The 17,579-nt window shown below is 34.0% G+C and overlaps 1 protein-coding gene across 4 annotated transcripts in view; it reads left to right on the top strand.

Moving 5' to 3' along the window:
• Positions 1-17,579, top strand: part of LOC135849169 (NADPH--cytochrome P450 reductase) — a 64,127-nt gene that overhangs the window by 4,968 nt on the left and 41,580 nt on the right. For 2 of the 4 annotated variants that reach the window (XM_065369448.1, XM_065369458.1), the window contains exon 2: positions 9,088-9,260. In XM_065369448.1, coding sequence (XP_065225520.1) covers positions 9,097-9,260 — 164 coding nt within the window. In that variant the 5' untranslated portion in view covers positions 9,088-9,096. Of the gene's footprint in view, positions 1-670; positions 3,347-9,087; positions 9,261-17,579 lie in introns of those variants that run through there. The other 2 variants (XM_065369476.1, XM_065369467.1) reach the window with 2 other exon arrangements.

The following is a 17,579-nucleotide window of genomic DNA, read 5'->3' as shown; positions in this document are numbered from 1 at the left end:
CCACCCATCGGTGTAAAACGAAATGAAATCATTATACTGAGCAATAAAGTTATTGATGATTTGAGTATTTAGTTGAGTGTGTTCGAGCAATGATGTATCAAATGAGAGAATATTATTCTTAGTTTTTATAGGATTTTCTGGATAGAATGGTGGAAGAGGATATATCTGAATGGAGTTTAGAATGGAAGAGGCTTTATGGAGATATGAGTCATAAGCATATGGAAGATTGGGATCAACTTTTGAGTCTATGGTGAGAGGGAGACTATCAACAGTTTTAAGGTGAATGAAAAATTTTGAAAGGATGAGTTTTGATCGTATAGAAGGGAGGATTTCAGATGCTTCCTGATATAATAAGTGTATAGGAATAGTTCTGAGGGCTCCAGTTGCCAGCTGAAGAGCTGTGTTGTGAATAGTGTTCTATGTGATTTGAGAGTTGACTGTTTAGCTGAAGAGTAAGTTGGCAACCCATAATCACATTTTGAGCAAATCAGAGCTTTATAAATTCTGAGAAGAGATTGAGTGTCTGCTCCATATGTTGTACTAGATAGTTTTCTCAATAGGTTCATTCTATTGTTACATGCTTGTTTTAGATGGTTGATGTGGTTTTTCCAGTTTAGTTTGTTGTCAAAGCATGGACCAAGATATGTGATTTGGCTTTTGCAAGGTAGTGGAGTATCCTTTAATTTAATTGGGTGAATTAGCTTTAGTTTTTTGTAATTAATTAGTAGTCATATTTCTTAAAAGTTGAACAAAATATTATAAAATCAGATACTATATGTTCTAAACATTGCTGAATATTGATCGAAGGATTTTTTCCAAGTTTTCAAAGATCAGTCAAAGTGTCTGACTTGAGCTGTTTTGAGTAGTTCTTGAGTCTCAATAAATTTTAAGAAATAACCTTACACTCACAGAATTTTACTTTATCAAGATGGGAAGCTGAAATGTTATACGTGTAGTAGGAAATGCACTGATGGAGATTTTCAGCCATTCTGGTGCTTCCAGAAACATTTGAAAAATCTTAGGTCATCAAAAATCGTTTTAAAATCTGGCTCAATGAACTCGAATGGTGCATTGGGAAGGTAGTTGGGTAGATTTTTTCATACCTTCTCCCTCAAGTTGCTGGATTTTTAATTAGAATACAATTCTCAATTTTTTCAAGCCCCCCTCCCCTCCAAAAGGTCTAAAAAAAAGTAGCACCAGGAGTGTCGCGGATTCGCGGTTATTAATTATATTTGGCTATGTTTTTGTTATATTTAAAGTTCGCGATCTCGATAATATTCGGCTGCTAGGTTTGTTATCTTGAAGATTCAAAAGTTTTTGTTATTGTTTTTATTCGAAAATAAATAGAGTACGAAAAGGGTTCGTATTGAAGTGATTAAATCAATCGCCCTTATTGTTGAATTCCTTTTTCGTTATGGTAGCAGGCTGATCCTAAATAATCGTTCGTTTCGTCCTCCGAATTCGTTGGTAAATTCCAAAAATGCCGGAAACCAGCGAAAATGCCGAAAAGCTAAAAGCGTTATCCACCCGAAAGTCCAGACTTCGTTCTTCACTGACTAGAAGTATGTCATACGTAAGTGAGAAGCTGGCGACGGCAGATTTTAACGAAGTTAAAGTGAAATTGACAATGGTCGAAGATATATATAAAAATTATCTTGCTTTACTTGACGAATTCGACAACTTCGAAGTTCCGGATCTGGACCCTTTCATAGAAAAATTCGAAGATGACTACATCGCCATTAAAGGTAAATTAGAAAGCAGTATCGAAAAATTCTCTAATAGCAGTGCTGTTCCAGGTTTTAAAAGACAGTGTACAACTGAATCTGGTGGTAGCGGTAGTTGTTGTTCTTCTTCAAAAGCTACGATTAAGTTACCAAAGTTGGAGTTGAAGAAATATGGTGGTAATCTACTTGAATTCGAATCGTTTTGGTCTTCGTTCAACTCAGCTGTACATAATACTGATTTAGAAGCAACTGATAAATTTACGTACTTGAGAAATAACCTGGTAGGCGAAGCTGAATTATTGTTGAAAGGTATGGGTACCACTGCTGCAAACTATCCAATCGCATACGAAATGGTAAAAAAGAAGTTTGGTAATAAAAAGAAATTAATTGATTTATTATACGATAATTTAACGAAAATTCCAAAAAGTAACAAATGGACTAAAAATTTGCGAAATACTTACGATAATATTGAATCGAATTTACATGCTTTAGAAGGTGTAGGTGAAAATATTCAAAACAACACCATACTGTACTCGATGATTATGAAGAAGTTTCCATTTGATATAATTATGAAAGCCGATTTGGATGTTGCAAGTAACGATTTATCCGAATTGAGGCAGAAAGTTGGCGAATTGATATGGAAACAAGAGCAATATTGTGGTACGAATTGGAGTGAGTCATCCGATAATAATCCTAATAAAAAAGATTTTTTCAAAGGTACTACAGAGAGCTTGATAACTGGTGATAGAAAACCGAGTAAAAAATGTATCTATTGCGGTGAAACGTCACATTATTCCGATGAATGCAGCAAAATAACGACATTGGAAGACCGAAGAAAGAAATTGAATGGTCGTTGCATCATTTGTTTGAATCCTGGTCATCTCGCTAAAGACTGTACGGTAAACAAACCATGTGTACATTGTAAGAAACGTCGTAGTCATCATCGTAGTTTATGTATTAAATTATTTTCAAAAGAAGTTAGTAATCCTGAACCAACTGAATCTTTACTAATGAAAGATCAAGAAGGTAACCTGTTAGCAGCCACAATCAACGTTGGTAATGAAAGTCGTGTTCAGAAAGTTACCTCAATTCTGGATAGCGGTTCAAGAAGATCGTACATTACTACGAGGTTGGCCGATAAATTAAAATTGAAGCCTCTTCATTATGAAACGATTAGAATTTCTACGATTTGTTCCGAAGCTCCTCGAGAAATTTCAACCAAGGTCGTTAGTTTAGATATTTTTACAAATGATGGTGAAAAAATAAAAATCACTGCAAATACGATACCTAAAATTATTAATCGAATAAATCACCACGATATTAAGTTAGATTCCAGATTCAAGAAATTCAAGCTCGCTGAAGTTGATAAAAATCTTGTACCTGAACTCCTGATTGGAAATGACTACATGTTCGATTTTATGGTCATGGAAAAAGTAATTATTGATGATTCAACTTCGTTAATCAATTCGAAATTTGGATGGCTGGTTGTTGGTCGAATCGATAAAAACCACGAAACTCCAGTTTTCTTCTCCGAGATTGAAATGGTAGAAAACCTATGGAAATTAGATGCGATTGGGATAGATGATTCAACCTCAGTGGAGGATATTGGCGATGAACTTGCGGTAAAAAGTTTTTATGATAATATAGAATTGATAGATAATCGTTATGAAGTAGCTTGGCCCTGGAAAGAGTACCCTCCTGATTTAAAATCGAACAAAGGGCTCGCCTACGGTCGTTTGAAATCTCAGATGAGAAAATTCGAAAAGAACAAAGAATTATTCGACGAATATGACAAAGTGATCAAATACCAAGAGTCTCAAGGTATTATCGAACGAGTCAACGAATCTATCAACGATAAAGAAGATTTAGTTCATTATCTTCCGCATCACGAAGTTCTGACACCAGGTAAAAGTACCAGTTTACGAGTTGTTTATGACGGTTCTGCAAAATCTCGAAAAATTGATAAAAGCTTAAACGATTGTATTTTTCGTGGTCGTGTTCTTTTGGAAACGTTATGCGGTTTGATTTTGCGCTTAATGTTGAGATGTTTTGTATTAACTTCTGATATTGAAAAAGCATTTTTGCAAATCGGTTTGAAATTACGTGATCGCGATTTTGTTAGATTTATTTGGATAAAAGATTTTAATAAACCGCTAAACTTCGATAATTTGATTATATTTCGCTTTACTAAAATTCCGTTCGGTGTTATTGCTAGTCTGTTTTTGTTAACTTTAACAATAATTTTTCATTTAAATCAATATGATTCGAAGTTCGTTCCGCTATTACTAAGAAGTTTTTATGTGGATAATCTTATCTTGAGTGTCGATTCGGTAGATGAAGCTATTGATCTTTATAATTTTTCAAAATCTTGTTTTAATGATGCTTTGATGAATTTACGTAATTGGGTTACGAATTGTAATGAACTTAAAAATGTTTTAAAACCAGAAGATCGTTTAGATGTATCTGAAATTAGTATTTTAGGGTTAAAATGGAATGTTAAAAATGATACTTTTGTGATTAATCATAAACTCACTAATTCGACTATTATTATTACAAAACGTGAAGTTGTAAAAAAGGTATCCTCGATTTTTGATCCGTTAGGTTTTTTGTGTCCTGTTGTTTTACCAGCTAAATTATTTATTCGATATTTATGGGGCAAAAACTTAGATTGGGATGATGTTTTAGATGAGAAAGATCAAAAGTCGTGGAAAGAATTATTAGATAACTTGAAATGTATTTCGAATGTAGAAATAGATCGGTACGTATTTCGTGGCACTAATGCTTGTAATGATTTTGATTTACATTGTTTCGTTGACGCGTCTCAAAAAGCTTATGCTGCAACTGTTTACGTTAAGAAAAATAATTTAACTCGTCTCGTTTTTGCTAAATCTCGTCTCGCTCCTCGCAATAATTTAACTATTCCAAAGTTAGAATTGTTAGCTATATATATCGGTAGTCAAATCGTGAATTTCGTTAAGAATGAATTTTCTGATGTTAATATCAAAAATATTTATGTATGGTCCGATTCCAAATGTGTATTATCATGGTTATGTTCGAAAAAAGTTTTGCCCAAATTTGTAGAAAGAATTGTGAAGAAAATTGATAAATCGTTCAATTATCGCTACGTTCCATCTGCTGAAAATCCTGCTGATATAGCCAGTCGCGGTGCAGAAGTGCAAGATTTGAATTCGTTCTGGTGGGAAGGCCCCACATGGTTGAAAGAGATGGAAGTTGCTTGGCCAAAGGCAATGAATTTACAATTTGAATCCGAACCTGAACCTGAACCAGAACCAGTACTTATCTCCAATAATACAGCTGTAATTCAGCCTCCTTTTAAAATCGATTGTACTCAATTTAAAACCCTCAACTATCTACTTGATGCAACGTTAAGCTACATGAAAAATGTCAATCCGAATAATATTGTTCAGAAAACCGAAGAAGCTTTCAACCAGTGGATTATGTATATCCAAAACAAAAATTATCCTGATATTTCGCAACCTAATCCGCTTGGTTTAAAACGTGATTCACAAAATATTATACGTTGTCATGGACGCCTGGTTGAATCATGTCTCGACGATAATGCAAAGTTTCCAATACTTCTACCTGAGAAAGAATACTTCACTCACTTATTAATTGAAAAAATTCATATCGATAACTATCATGTTGGCGTTTCGCATACTCTCTCTGAATTGAGAAAAAATTTCTGGATTCCAAAAGGCAGATCGACGGTGTACTACGTTCTAAAAAAATGTGCTAACTGCAAATACTACGATGGTGGTCCATATAAATATCCTGCAATTCCTCCGTTACCTGAATTTCGTGTAAATCAAAGCAGTCCGTTTTCCTGTTGTGGTATCGACACATTTGGTCCTTTATACGTCAGTGATAACTCAGTCCAGAAAAAAGTATTTGTTAGTATTTTTGTTTGTATGATTACGCGTGCGATTCACTTAGAACTTTTAGAGAATATGACCACTCAAGAATTCCTACTCGCTTTTCGTAATTTTATAGCATTACGCACAATTCCAAAATTCGTAATAAGTGACAACGCGCCACAATTTAAAATAACCAAATCAGCTTTTGAAAATCTTTGGCAACAAATAATTTCTGATAATGATGTAATAGATTTTTGTAAAAATAATTTGATAGAATGGAAACTGTTGCCTGAATATGCCCCGTGGCATGGCGGTTTTTACGAAAGATTAATCGGTATAGTGAAAATGTCGCTAAAGAAAACAATTTTTAATTGTATAATAACAGAAAATCAATTGAGAACCGTGTTGTATGAAGTAACTTCTGTTATTAATTTGCGTCCTATTGTTTACGTAGGTGAAAATGATAGTAATGTATTAACACCTAATGATTTGATGAATACCAAATTCGATTTTATTCCGGATATTGATAATGTTAAAAATATTAAACGTGATGTAATCGTAAATTTATGGAAAAGATCTAACGATATTATTAATCAATTTTGGAACGTTTGGAAATTTCAATATTTAACTAGTCTTCGTGAACGTAATATTAGTATAAAACAAAAGAAAAATGTAGTAGACTTAGTTCCTAAAGTAGGAGATATCGTATTAATTGAAGGTGATAAAAAATTTTGTCCTAGAGGAGAGTGGAAAGTTGGTAAAGTAATTAATGTTAATGTTAGCTCAGACAGTAATGTTAGATCAGCAATCGTTGAAACTAAAAATTCTAAACTTACCCGTCCCATTAACAAATTGTATCCCTTGGAAACATCGTAATTTTTCTCGTTTATACTTATTATTTTAAATTTAAAAATTCGTTTTTTTTTTTTTTTTGTCGGGAGTGTCGCGGATTCGCGGTTATTAATTATATTTGGCTATGTTTTTGTTATATTTAAAGTTCGCGATCTCGATAATATTCGGCTGCTAGGTTTGTTATCTTGAAGATTCAAAAGTTTTTGTTATTGTTTTTATTCGAAAATAAATAGAGTACGAAAAGGGTTCGTATTGAAGCGATTAAATCAATCGCCCTTATTGTTGAATTCCTTTTTCGTTAAGGAGCCTGTCAAAGTTGTAAAAAATTGTAAAAAATGGAGTGAGCGAGTTTTCATTAAAAAGCTTTACTGTCCTAATTTTATATGAAAATTTTTCTGAACTCCATTTTGAAGAAGAAACCTTCCTCGGTCCCTCTGGCAATGTTAAAAGCCTTCTCTACTCTGTTATTAAAAAAAAAAAAAAAAATTAAAAAAAATTTCAGCACATGCGTCATAATTTTTTGAAACAAAAAAACATGACAAAAAAGAAAGATGTACATCCGTATGTATTTTTTTCCAGTTTTCTATGTCTATATCAGTCTGTGTCAAAGTACATAGCTCCGAATATTCCCTTTTTAAGCGAAATCCTCTTAATCCCCCCCTTCCTAAATGATGTTGACACCCTCCCTGTTTAAAGCTCCCGAAGGTGAAAAAAATGAATGAGGGAGAGGTTTTTCTTGAGCATGGGAATATTTTTAGAGCGGTATTGACATGAAAATTGACAACCTTTAATGTCTATTTCATGGTTTTTTTCAACTCTTGGGGATGGGGGCTGCTTAGCCAGGAGACTCGATTTTGTTTGGGGAGGGGGGGTCCAAAGGAAAGTTTTTTCTGGGTAGAAGGATTAATTTAAAGTGACTCTTACTCAGAAACTGAAGCATTTGAAGAAATTTCTTTCATTATTTCCTCAATTTTCCCAACTGTGGGTGTGAGAGAGATGCATAACTTGGGAAATTGAGGGAGATTTTTTGTTGAATAGAATGTTATTTAGAAAAATCATGGCCCATAACTAAATTTTTTTAAATATTTCACTGACTTATTGTACCAATTTTTTGATGTATCATCATTCATTACCGTACTGTAAGTGGTCTGTGCTCTGTGCTAAAGTACTAACGTTGCTTGGAAGATCAGAGAGATTTTTCTCTTGAGAAAGTGGCTATTTTGAGTACTTAATTCTGTCGCGGAAATTGAGAGGATTTTCAATTAAATGTTTTCATAAGATTAAAACAAAATTTTCCAACTTTGAGAGCTTCCAAAGCAATTTAATTTTCGGTTTGATGTGCTTCCCTCTCACAAAGATTATCCCACCTTTTAAATAGCACGATCCATGTACCCCAAACAAAATCAATCATAAGTTTCATAAGTTTCCTAACCTCGTTCGTGAGATGAAACTACATACATAAGTCAAAAAAATGGAATTATTAAAATCAATTGTGAGTAAAGGTATTTTTTTTATAATAGGTATTGTCATTTTTCTTATTTTTGTAACCTTATCTCGACTTCTAATCATGATTTCACGTTAGATGTGTAGTGAATGACTCTTCAACATACTCGTAAATAAATGAATACTTAAATAGAGAAAAATAATTTCCGAGAAAAGCTTCATCGACGAAGAGGTTGTAATAAATCTATTCATTCGACTTCGACTCCAAGGTTTCAGGAAGATGATTTATGATAATTTTTCTCTTTCAAATCACGAAAAACAATAGTTTTCGTGTTTTTTCGGAAGCACTTGAAAAGAGAGAGAGTCCGTGAAAAATGGATGTAAACGATCCTGTGAGAGGCAAATGAGTATTGAATAGTCTTTTCAGTCGAAATTTTCTCGAAAATGATACAAGGTAGCTTATATAAGTATTCAATGAAATTGCGCTTTAATTTTTTCCAAAAATATTTCAAAAAGAAGGCTTTCTAGAAAAAAACTAATTTCAATTTTGTATCATTGTCCAGGCACACCCCCCCCCCCCTTAACTCTAATCTTTTTGTGATAAACCATTGAGAAAAAAATGCAAATTTTGTATCCCATCCCATAAGTCTAAATGAAATTCTTTCTCATTCAAAAGATACAAATTTTTTCTCAATTTCTATATTTCATTTCTGAATAAAGCATTGATGAAATGCATCATTCTTCATTCACACGTTTTCCAATGCATCATTTCACAGGTATTTTTTCACTAAATCTGCAGGTAATAAATTACACCACTCCGTACTGCATGTGCATATGATTTCCCTATATAAGTACCTTTATGATTGGGAAATATCACGTTATTAAGCCTCGATACGTGGTCAATGACTTCTCGGGGGAATTCCTTATCAGCACGTCCACATTTGCCAATAATTGGCGCGCGAAGAAAAGTCGAGCATGATGCGTATGCGACTATACCGGTTCCGTAATTCCCATCGCATCGTTGAGATCACTCTTCGGAATCGGATACCTGGATAAGTGGATAGGATATACATACGACGACGTGCTATTTACGTATTGGGAAATACCACCAGCCCCTTTTACTATCCATGAACTGCTGGCTGCTGTGTATTAATTTTAAATTTTCTCATTCGGTGTTTATGTATTGTTTACAGAATTGAAAAATGTCTGCTCAGGCCAATATCGGGACCGAGCCGGAATCGGAGCCTTTGCTGAGTGTTCTGGATATGATTTTGCTGGCTGCTATCATGGTGATCACTGTTTGGTGGTATTTTAAGAATTATCGCAAAAAGGATGAGTTCTCGTCGTCCAGATCGTACACGATTCAGTAAGTGATTTGCTAATTTATTTTATTAAATATTGGGTGCTTGGGATTTCTTTCAAAACATCTTGTTTTTTTTTTATCGGAATTCTCTGAAATAAAAAAAATCTGTTTTTTTTTTCAAAGTGGCAAAATCTTGCATTTCTTCCAGAATTGTATAGAAAAATTGTGTTTTTCGCCCAAATTGTCAACCAGGGTATCTAACAGGTTATGAAAGTAGTGAAAAATTTCTTTTAGATTACTGTAGGTAGGTAACTCTGAAAATAAGGTTTTCGGCTTGACTTTTAAAAAATACCAAACATGATCCAAAAACTGATTTTTCTCACGAAAATAACCTCATCTCATTTTTTTAATCCCACATTTTTCAAAACTTCTGCTCTACTTTGCTCCGGTCAATTTTCTTTTTGAAAAATGTCAGCCGCATTAAAAATGACTTTTTGACCTTAAATGCATTTTTAAGAGCTTTGACCCGTGACTGAATTCGTTTCGCTGAGGCCAATTTTCTTTTCTTGTTCAAAATTGAAATTTACAAAAAAAAAAAAGTACTGTTCAAATTTGAAACTTGCCAATGCTAATAAAATCAACTTCTGAGATTGAAATTTCTTGAATTTGTGAAAATTTTGAAGAGCTTTTACCCTCAATTCGTTCGATGTTTGATCGTGATTACTTTGAAATTGAAAAATGTCACACCAATGATTTTGAAAATGACGTTTTCTGAATGACACAAAAAAATTGAAAAAATTCTAGTAAGAGGGGGCTTGAAATTGTTTGAAAATTTTTTTTGAATTTTTTTGACTGAAAACAGACTTGATTTTGCTTGGATTTTGAAAAAAAATTCCAGTTTTTCTACCGAAGTTCCAAAATTTCATCATTTTTCCCAGAATTGCCCAATAATATTTTTTTTGTCTCCAAAATTGCCAAAAGTCTGTTTTTTTGTCTCCAAAATTGCCAAAAAGTCTGTTTTTTTGCCAAAATTCCAGAAAAAAAGTCTGTTATTTGCAGAAGTTGCAATAAATGCTCTAAAAGTAATTACAAAAAACGTGACGAATTTCAAAAAAAAAAAATCTGCCAAAATCTCTTTAAAAAAGACCTGCTTTTTTCCTTTTTTTCCCAATCAAATTAACGTTGAAATTTTTTATTTTTTTCATCCTTCGAAATATCAGATTTTATATGGTTGATTTTTTTGTAGGTACGAGTAGTTAATTCAAAAACACACAATACAGAAAAAAATTTGATGACCTTTCTCTCCCCCTCCCTCCCCTCTTCGTTGATGAATTTGGAAAAATTTTCCAGTAATTTTTTTTCAGTCGAATTTTTCTAGTACCCTGATCATTTAGTCAGTCGATCAAATCTTGAAAAAAGGCTTAAAAAATGTCCCAAATCTAAACATGAGCTCACCAGATGATGTGTATTTTGATTACTTAATGAGGTGAATTTTTTGCCCTCAAATATTACACCAGGTTGACTCTTCTATTTTTAGCGAATATTTCCTTTATTTAGTACTGATAGGAGCGTTTATGTGTATAAATTTTTACCTACATTGCATCGTACTTGTGTAATTTATATTGCATAATACGTGGTATACTTTTCTTATCGATACCTTTTCGGATTCGTAATCAGCTAGCGTGATTTTTCACTACTTTGCCACGATTCTGTTCCATCATTTTTTTATCTCTAATTCGAAACGAGATAATTATACGAGGTCGTACTAGAATCTGCGTGAAATAGCATCGAATTACAGAATTTATCAGGTGTTTGATAAATAATGATTAATGAGGAATGGCGTTGCAGAGAACTGCATCGTTATGACGAATTTTCTGCCTGGAATTTGTGTTCTTTATAACGTGAAAATTTAAATCCCTTTTAGCTGATGGTTGAGTATTAAAAATCATCGAATTGATCAATTTTTTGGGTAGTTTTTGATCACAAAGATGATCTTTTGTTCAACTCACACGATTTTCTAAATTTTTTAATTTCAGAATTTACGATAAAAATTCAAGGTTTATGGTACAAATTGTTGAAGTTAGGACTTTTTTTGAGAAAAATTTAATAGATTGTTACGTTATCATTTATTTTGATCGATCAATAAAAACATACCAATAAAATTGATCACCACCTAATGATCATCCTTCGCAATCATTCATTAATTTTTTTATTTACTTAATAAACCCGCCTTTCTGAAATTAATCCAGATATAATGAGATATATGATACGAGTATAGCACATTTTCCGAGCACCCTGTTATTATTATCCGATCGTGTCGTCTGGAGATGGTTTTTTCGCCAAGACAGATAATACGTGTACCTGCGATGGTAATTTTTTCGCTTTTCGCGCGTTTACAATTCTGCCAAAATATGTGTTTCGTTTTACACCTTCCGTCTCCGGCCTGGGTGATTTAATCACTTAATCAGAAAGGTCATCAGGTCTGTCTATACGTCTAAACACATCATTCGTGCATGATCGTTCCGTGTCGATGGTAGTTTTTGTTTTTCATTTCCATATTCGTTAGAATGGCAAATTTTTTGCGAAAAAAATCACTCATTTCGTGGTGGGAGAAAAAAAATAAATAATGGAGTAAACGATCGAATAAAACAGCAAAGAGATCAAGAGAACCAATCGTGAAACGATACTGAATTAGATTCGTTCCTATTTAGGACACGTGATTGAATTGCGAACAATTTTCCAAAATGGAAAGAATCATGTATCTAGTGGGGTCGTAGGGTTATCGCCAACAACGTCAAAAATGATAATTCCAAACACTCGTCTTTCACGTACTTCTATTTACATTTAAAAATCAAACTTCAACATGTGATAAGGGAAACACCTGTTGTGAACTTTGTCCGTTTTAAGGAAACTACTTACCATTGTACATACAGCTGTTTTACGCTCGAATATTTTACAGCTTTTCCCCTTCTCGATTTCTGTCTGAAAACGTGGCGTGTAGTTTTCCTCTCTCCTTTCGCTGAAAAAATGGGGAATTTCGCGCCGAAAAAAAAATGACCGAGGAGTGGGGGAAAAATCGTTGACCTAGATTGCCAGCTTATTATAGTACAAACTTGACCTTGTACGGTATTATACCCACTAATACATTTTAAACTGATAAATGATAATCACCATAGATACAAAGTATAATGCGGTATACAGACGAGTTGCAAATTGCAATATTCATTTGATTCTGAAAGCTACTTCTATTTTACCCCGTCTAATGCTTCTCGTCGCTTAATTTAATAAACGATACGACTGGTTTTATGCGTGACGTAGGTGTGAGTAAAGCGTATGGTAAATCAATTTCTCAATATTTTATATGCAAATTGACGAGTAAGAAATTACACATTTTTAAAACTGGAATCACGTTGTAACTGTATATTCGAATTGTGACGTGATAGTTTTTTTTGCTGTTTTGTGGAAAATCCGCAGTTTTGTTGTTTGTGAATCAGATTTTTTAATATTTCGACATTAGGTGGGAAATTTTTGGTTTTTTTTTCATCTACCAGTTGCTCTGTGTACAGAAGGGGCAGAATTATTTAGGGTACTAGGAAGGTTTGGTCTGGAAATGGGTGTCATTTGGTGGAATTCTGATGCTAAAATTTAAGGAAGTCACTGAGATAAAAATTGCTAAAATACCTATTTCCAGAATGGATTAAAAAAAAAAATTCTGGATTTTAACGAAAATTGATGGGGAAGTTTACTTTGAATGGGAAACTACCTATAGGAAAATGTTGAGCCCCTCAACTGTTCAGGAGGCTGGATCCAGGTGTTCTCAAAGTACTGTCATTTTCGAAAAAATCATGTTTTTTGACACTTTTTGATGTCATAAACTTTGCAATCTCTCGGGCACCCCCTCCCCCCCACTTTCTTCAAATGTTGTGATCAACGTTTGATTGATGTTTAGCAGGTCAAAATATCGCGATTACCACTTTTTTTACAATCATTTTGATTAAACTGTCCAAATTTAGTTTTTTTGCTTGAATCTTTTTTGGCATTCACTAAAATAAAAGAGAAAACATGAATTATTTTGAAAATTTCATCAAAACGATCGTAAATAGTATGGTAATCGGGGTATTTTGACCCGCTGGACGCGAATTCAGCGTTGGTTTTTCATAAAAAGAATTTTTAATGGTGGAAAATTGCTGTAAAAATGATAGGAAATTGTCATTGCAAACCGTCAATTTTCAAGCGATTGGTAAAGTGCTAAAAGTGGCATTGAATTTTAAATTCAGTGGGTCAGGGAGGTTCAGAAACTCAAACCGCAACTTTTGAGGTGGGGGGGTGACCGAGGGATTGCACAGGTCACACTACCCAAAAATGGCAAAAACACGGTTTTTCCAAAAAAAGTACTCTACTTTGAGAACCCCTGGCTCATTTTCTGGAACATCAGGAGGGGCGCTCAGAATTTTTCTGGGTAGTCTCTCACTCAGAGTGAACTTCTTCATCAATTTTCGTCGAAATCCTGGTTTTCGATTCATCCTAGAAGGGATCCCCTCCCTCCTCCCTCCTTCAACTTCCTCGGTCGAAACTATGAATTTTTAGGAGGCCAAAAATTTGAAGGGGGAGGGTGTTCGAGGACGCTGAATTCATTTTTGAAATTTTTTTGAACTGAAAATTTGAAGAGATCTTTCGAAAAAGTGGCAAAAAACACAATTTTTTCAAAAATGACTCTACTTTTGAGGACCCTTGGCTCATCCCTCGGATCAGCTGGAAGACTCAGAATTTTTCTGAGTAATCTGCCACCCTGAGTAAACTTCCCCACCAATTTTCGTTTAAATCCAATGTTTTTTTTTTCGATTCACCATACAAGAGACACCCCCCTCTCCTCCACGGGTCGGAAATGAGAATTTCTAGGTGGCCAAAAATTTGAAAGGTCATGTTGGGGGGAGGGAGGGGGTTCGAGGACTCTGAATTAATTTTTGAAATTTTTTTGAACTAAAAATTTAAAGAGAGCTATTGAGAAAGTGTCAAAAAACACGATTTTTTCAAAAATGACCATACTTTGAGGACCCTTGGCTCATTCACCCGAACATCTGGAAGGCTCGGAATTTTTCTGGGTAGTCTGCCACTCTGAGTAAACTTCCCCACCAATTTTCGTGGAAATCCACGATGTTTTTTTCGATCCACCATACAAGGAAGCCCCCCCCCCCCCGTTCTTCCTCGGTCGGAAATGAGAATTTATTGGTGGCCAAAAATTTTAAAGGTAATGTTGAGGGGAGGAGGGTGATCGAGGGCGTTAAATTCTTTTTTGAACTAGAAATTCGAAGAGAGTTTTCGAGAAAGTGGCAAAACCACAATTTTTTCAAAAATGACTCTACTTTTGAGGACCCTTGGCTCATCCCTCGGATCAGCTGGAAGGCTCAGAATTTTTCTGAGTAATCTACCACTCTGAGTAAACTTCCCCACCAATTTTCGTCGAAATCCACGATGTTTTTTTTCGATCTATCGTACGAGAGATCCCCTCCCCCCTCCTTCAGGGGTTGGAAATGAGAATTTTAAGGTGGCCAAAATTCTGAAAGTCAATATTAGGGGTTTTTTGAGGACGCTGAATCCATTTTTGATTTTTTTTTTGAGCTGAGAATTGGAAGAGAGCTTTCGAGAATGGGACTAAACTTGGAAATTTTCTAAAATACTGTTTTGGGTTTCAAAATTTATGATAATTGTGTTTTTGCAACTGCCAAATCTGAATTCAGAGTCAGGTTTTCTAAAGAAAAAAAAAGTCCAAAAGTCCAAAGGAAGGGCGGATGAGAGGTGAATGTAAACTTCAAAATTTCTAAAAATGTGTTGTATTTCAAAATAAAATTGATGATTTTTTGGGGGAAAAGGCGAGCGAATTTAGTAAAGATCTTTATTTTTTTTGAGTTGAAAAATTTCAGACCGGGAGATGTTCCTGGAATTGAGATGTGGGTCTTTAAAGAGGAAACAATTTCAAAAAATCGTTGTTTTTTCGCCCTTGCTCTTGCTCTTGCCCAACCTGTTTTAGAAAAAATGGTCCAGTTCCAAAAGATGGTATTTGAGACAGTGAGACTCTGCGTTAATTCTAGATTACTGCCATTAAACTCCAGAACCACTTTAGAGTTCTACTGATTGGTTGAAAATTTATATACTGATTATTTTTGGTTAAATATCTGTTTTGAAAATATTTTCTTTTCGAATATTTCTTCTGAATTATGCCAAAACGTTGAAAGATTCCATTTCTGTAACGGGGGGGGGGAATATTTTGAAATACAGTGGTGCCAATTTCTGGTCATTAATGGGTACACATCTCAATGTATTGAAAAAAAAATAAGCTAAAAATACCTATCTTAAAAAAAACGTTTCTTATTCATGTTAAAAGGAACCTGTCTTTACAAATGCAAAATTTTATGATCTACAATTTTTTTTCGCTCAATTTAATTCGCAAAACTCTGGTTTTTCCCAAAAATCGAATTTTTGCACTGACATTTTTTTTTAATTGATTTTTTCTATCACAAACATTCAATTTAAAATAACACACAACCACCTCTACCAAAAAATTCCAAACCCCCCCTGTCAATTCTGCGAAAATGAACCTACATTCATTCAACATTTACTTACTATTCACCGATCCTAAATTACAGCAAACAAGACTATCTCTCCAAATAGACTCAAATTCAATGACTATCCCAGACAACCCTTCTGAAATCCAAAAATTCATAACGCTACTAAAAAAAAAAAAAAAAAACAACCTAATAAATCAAATCTAAACACCTTTCTACACGGGTGTAATAATCTTGCAATTAAGTATAAACACCCAAAAAAAAATTTGAATATTCAAATTTTGCTGAAAATATGTCAGGAATGAAAACGCTTTCGGAAAAAATGAATAATTCTCAACGTTTGAAAAATTTTTTGCATTTCAATTTTGTGAACTGATTTTTTTTGGAAAAATAAAATATGACACCAAAATAATGAAGAGGGTCGTAAAATTTATGGAACATGGAATTTTCTGTCAGTGAAGTATGATTTGTTTTTTTTTTATGAGGCTTTGTTTTTGAAAATTTTGAGCAAAAGTTAGAATGATGAACTAAAAACATTTATTTCTGGAAGAAACCCAGTTGCCTACGAAAATTTTGAGTTGGACTTTAAATGCAATATTTTATTACCCACATTTTTTTAGAGGAGGAGGGGGGGGGGTATTTTTACGTTTGAACCATCTTACTGAAGTTTGTGACGAATTAAATAAAATCATCTGATGTCTGGGTCCATTTTATTTTACTGACAGATAATTATTTAGATGTGGTTTTATTTTTATGACTCGTCCTATAATGAATTCGAAGCTGCCCAAAACACTGTTTGTGTTGACGTTCGAGTAAATCTCCTTGCTTTTTTTCTTTTTTTAAAAAAGCGTGATCATAACTACATAGAATTAATTTATCCTTGGGTCAATCAATTTAACTTACACTTTAAATGTGTTTTGAACCAATCGAAAATAACCTACGTGATATTTCACCATAGTACGAAAAAAAAAAGAACCGCATCAACGTCACATTTTTTCTTCATACAAAAGTGATGAATTTCACCACATTTCGCTACGATTTCGTCGATTTCTTTTATCAAGACAGTCAAAACGTATATAAATTTACGATTGATTTTCCCTGTTCATTTTTGTAAACAACTTCAGCTGCACCTATTCACCACGACTGTAATTCGTTATTAATTATTAATAATTTGCCGAAGCACGTGGTCGTTTGTGTTTGGCTAAATTCGCGAATTTTCTCGCAAACATCATCGTGCATCGCGAAGCTCACAATTTGGGTGACGCCTTCGTTGTGTTTGTATTAAAGCGCCTATTTTTATTAATTATATACGAACGTAGGTATAGGTATACGAGTTACATTACAAATTTAGTTAAGCTCGAGTGCAAAACAACTACTTTACGACTGAGAATATTGTAATAATAATGAAAAAAATCAACAAGGACGACGGACGATTCGCGTGATGCTTGCTGAACTTGGCCTAGGTACTCGTAGGTCTAGGTAATAGGTATGGTTAGCACACATGGAGAAAATTCGAACCGAGTGATGTAAAAGAAAAATGAATTTTCGCCATAGCCATAGCCATTTATAATATGAGACGAAAACGCGACGTCATTGTCGAGGTTATACGTGTGTATTTTTCTGGTAATTTTACGACGATGACAGTGATAGTGCGATAACCAAACGCAATTTGTGTGACGTAGTATAGGAGGACGTAGGTGTACGAGTGACTTCCTTTTTGTAGTGAATTGTGATGTTGATACTCGTATGTTGTGTGCGATATCCTGCGCTTACACCGGCTGTCTATAGAGGGCAAACTTGTTAAGATTTTGTTTTTCTG

This window comes from Planococcus citri, chromosome 1, assembly GCF_950023065.1.
Source record: "Planococcus citri chromosome 1, ihPlaCitr1.1, whole genome shotgun sequence".
NCBI classification, from domain to species: domain Eukaryota; kingdom Metazoa; phylum Arthropoda; class Insecta; order Hemiptera; family Pseudococcidae; genus Planococcus; species Planococcus citri.
The sequence above is the reverse complement of the archived record's forward strand: the minus strand, read 5'-3'. Positions and strand labels throughout refer to the sequence as shown.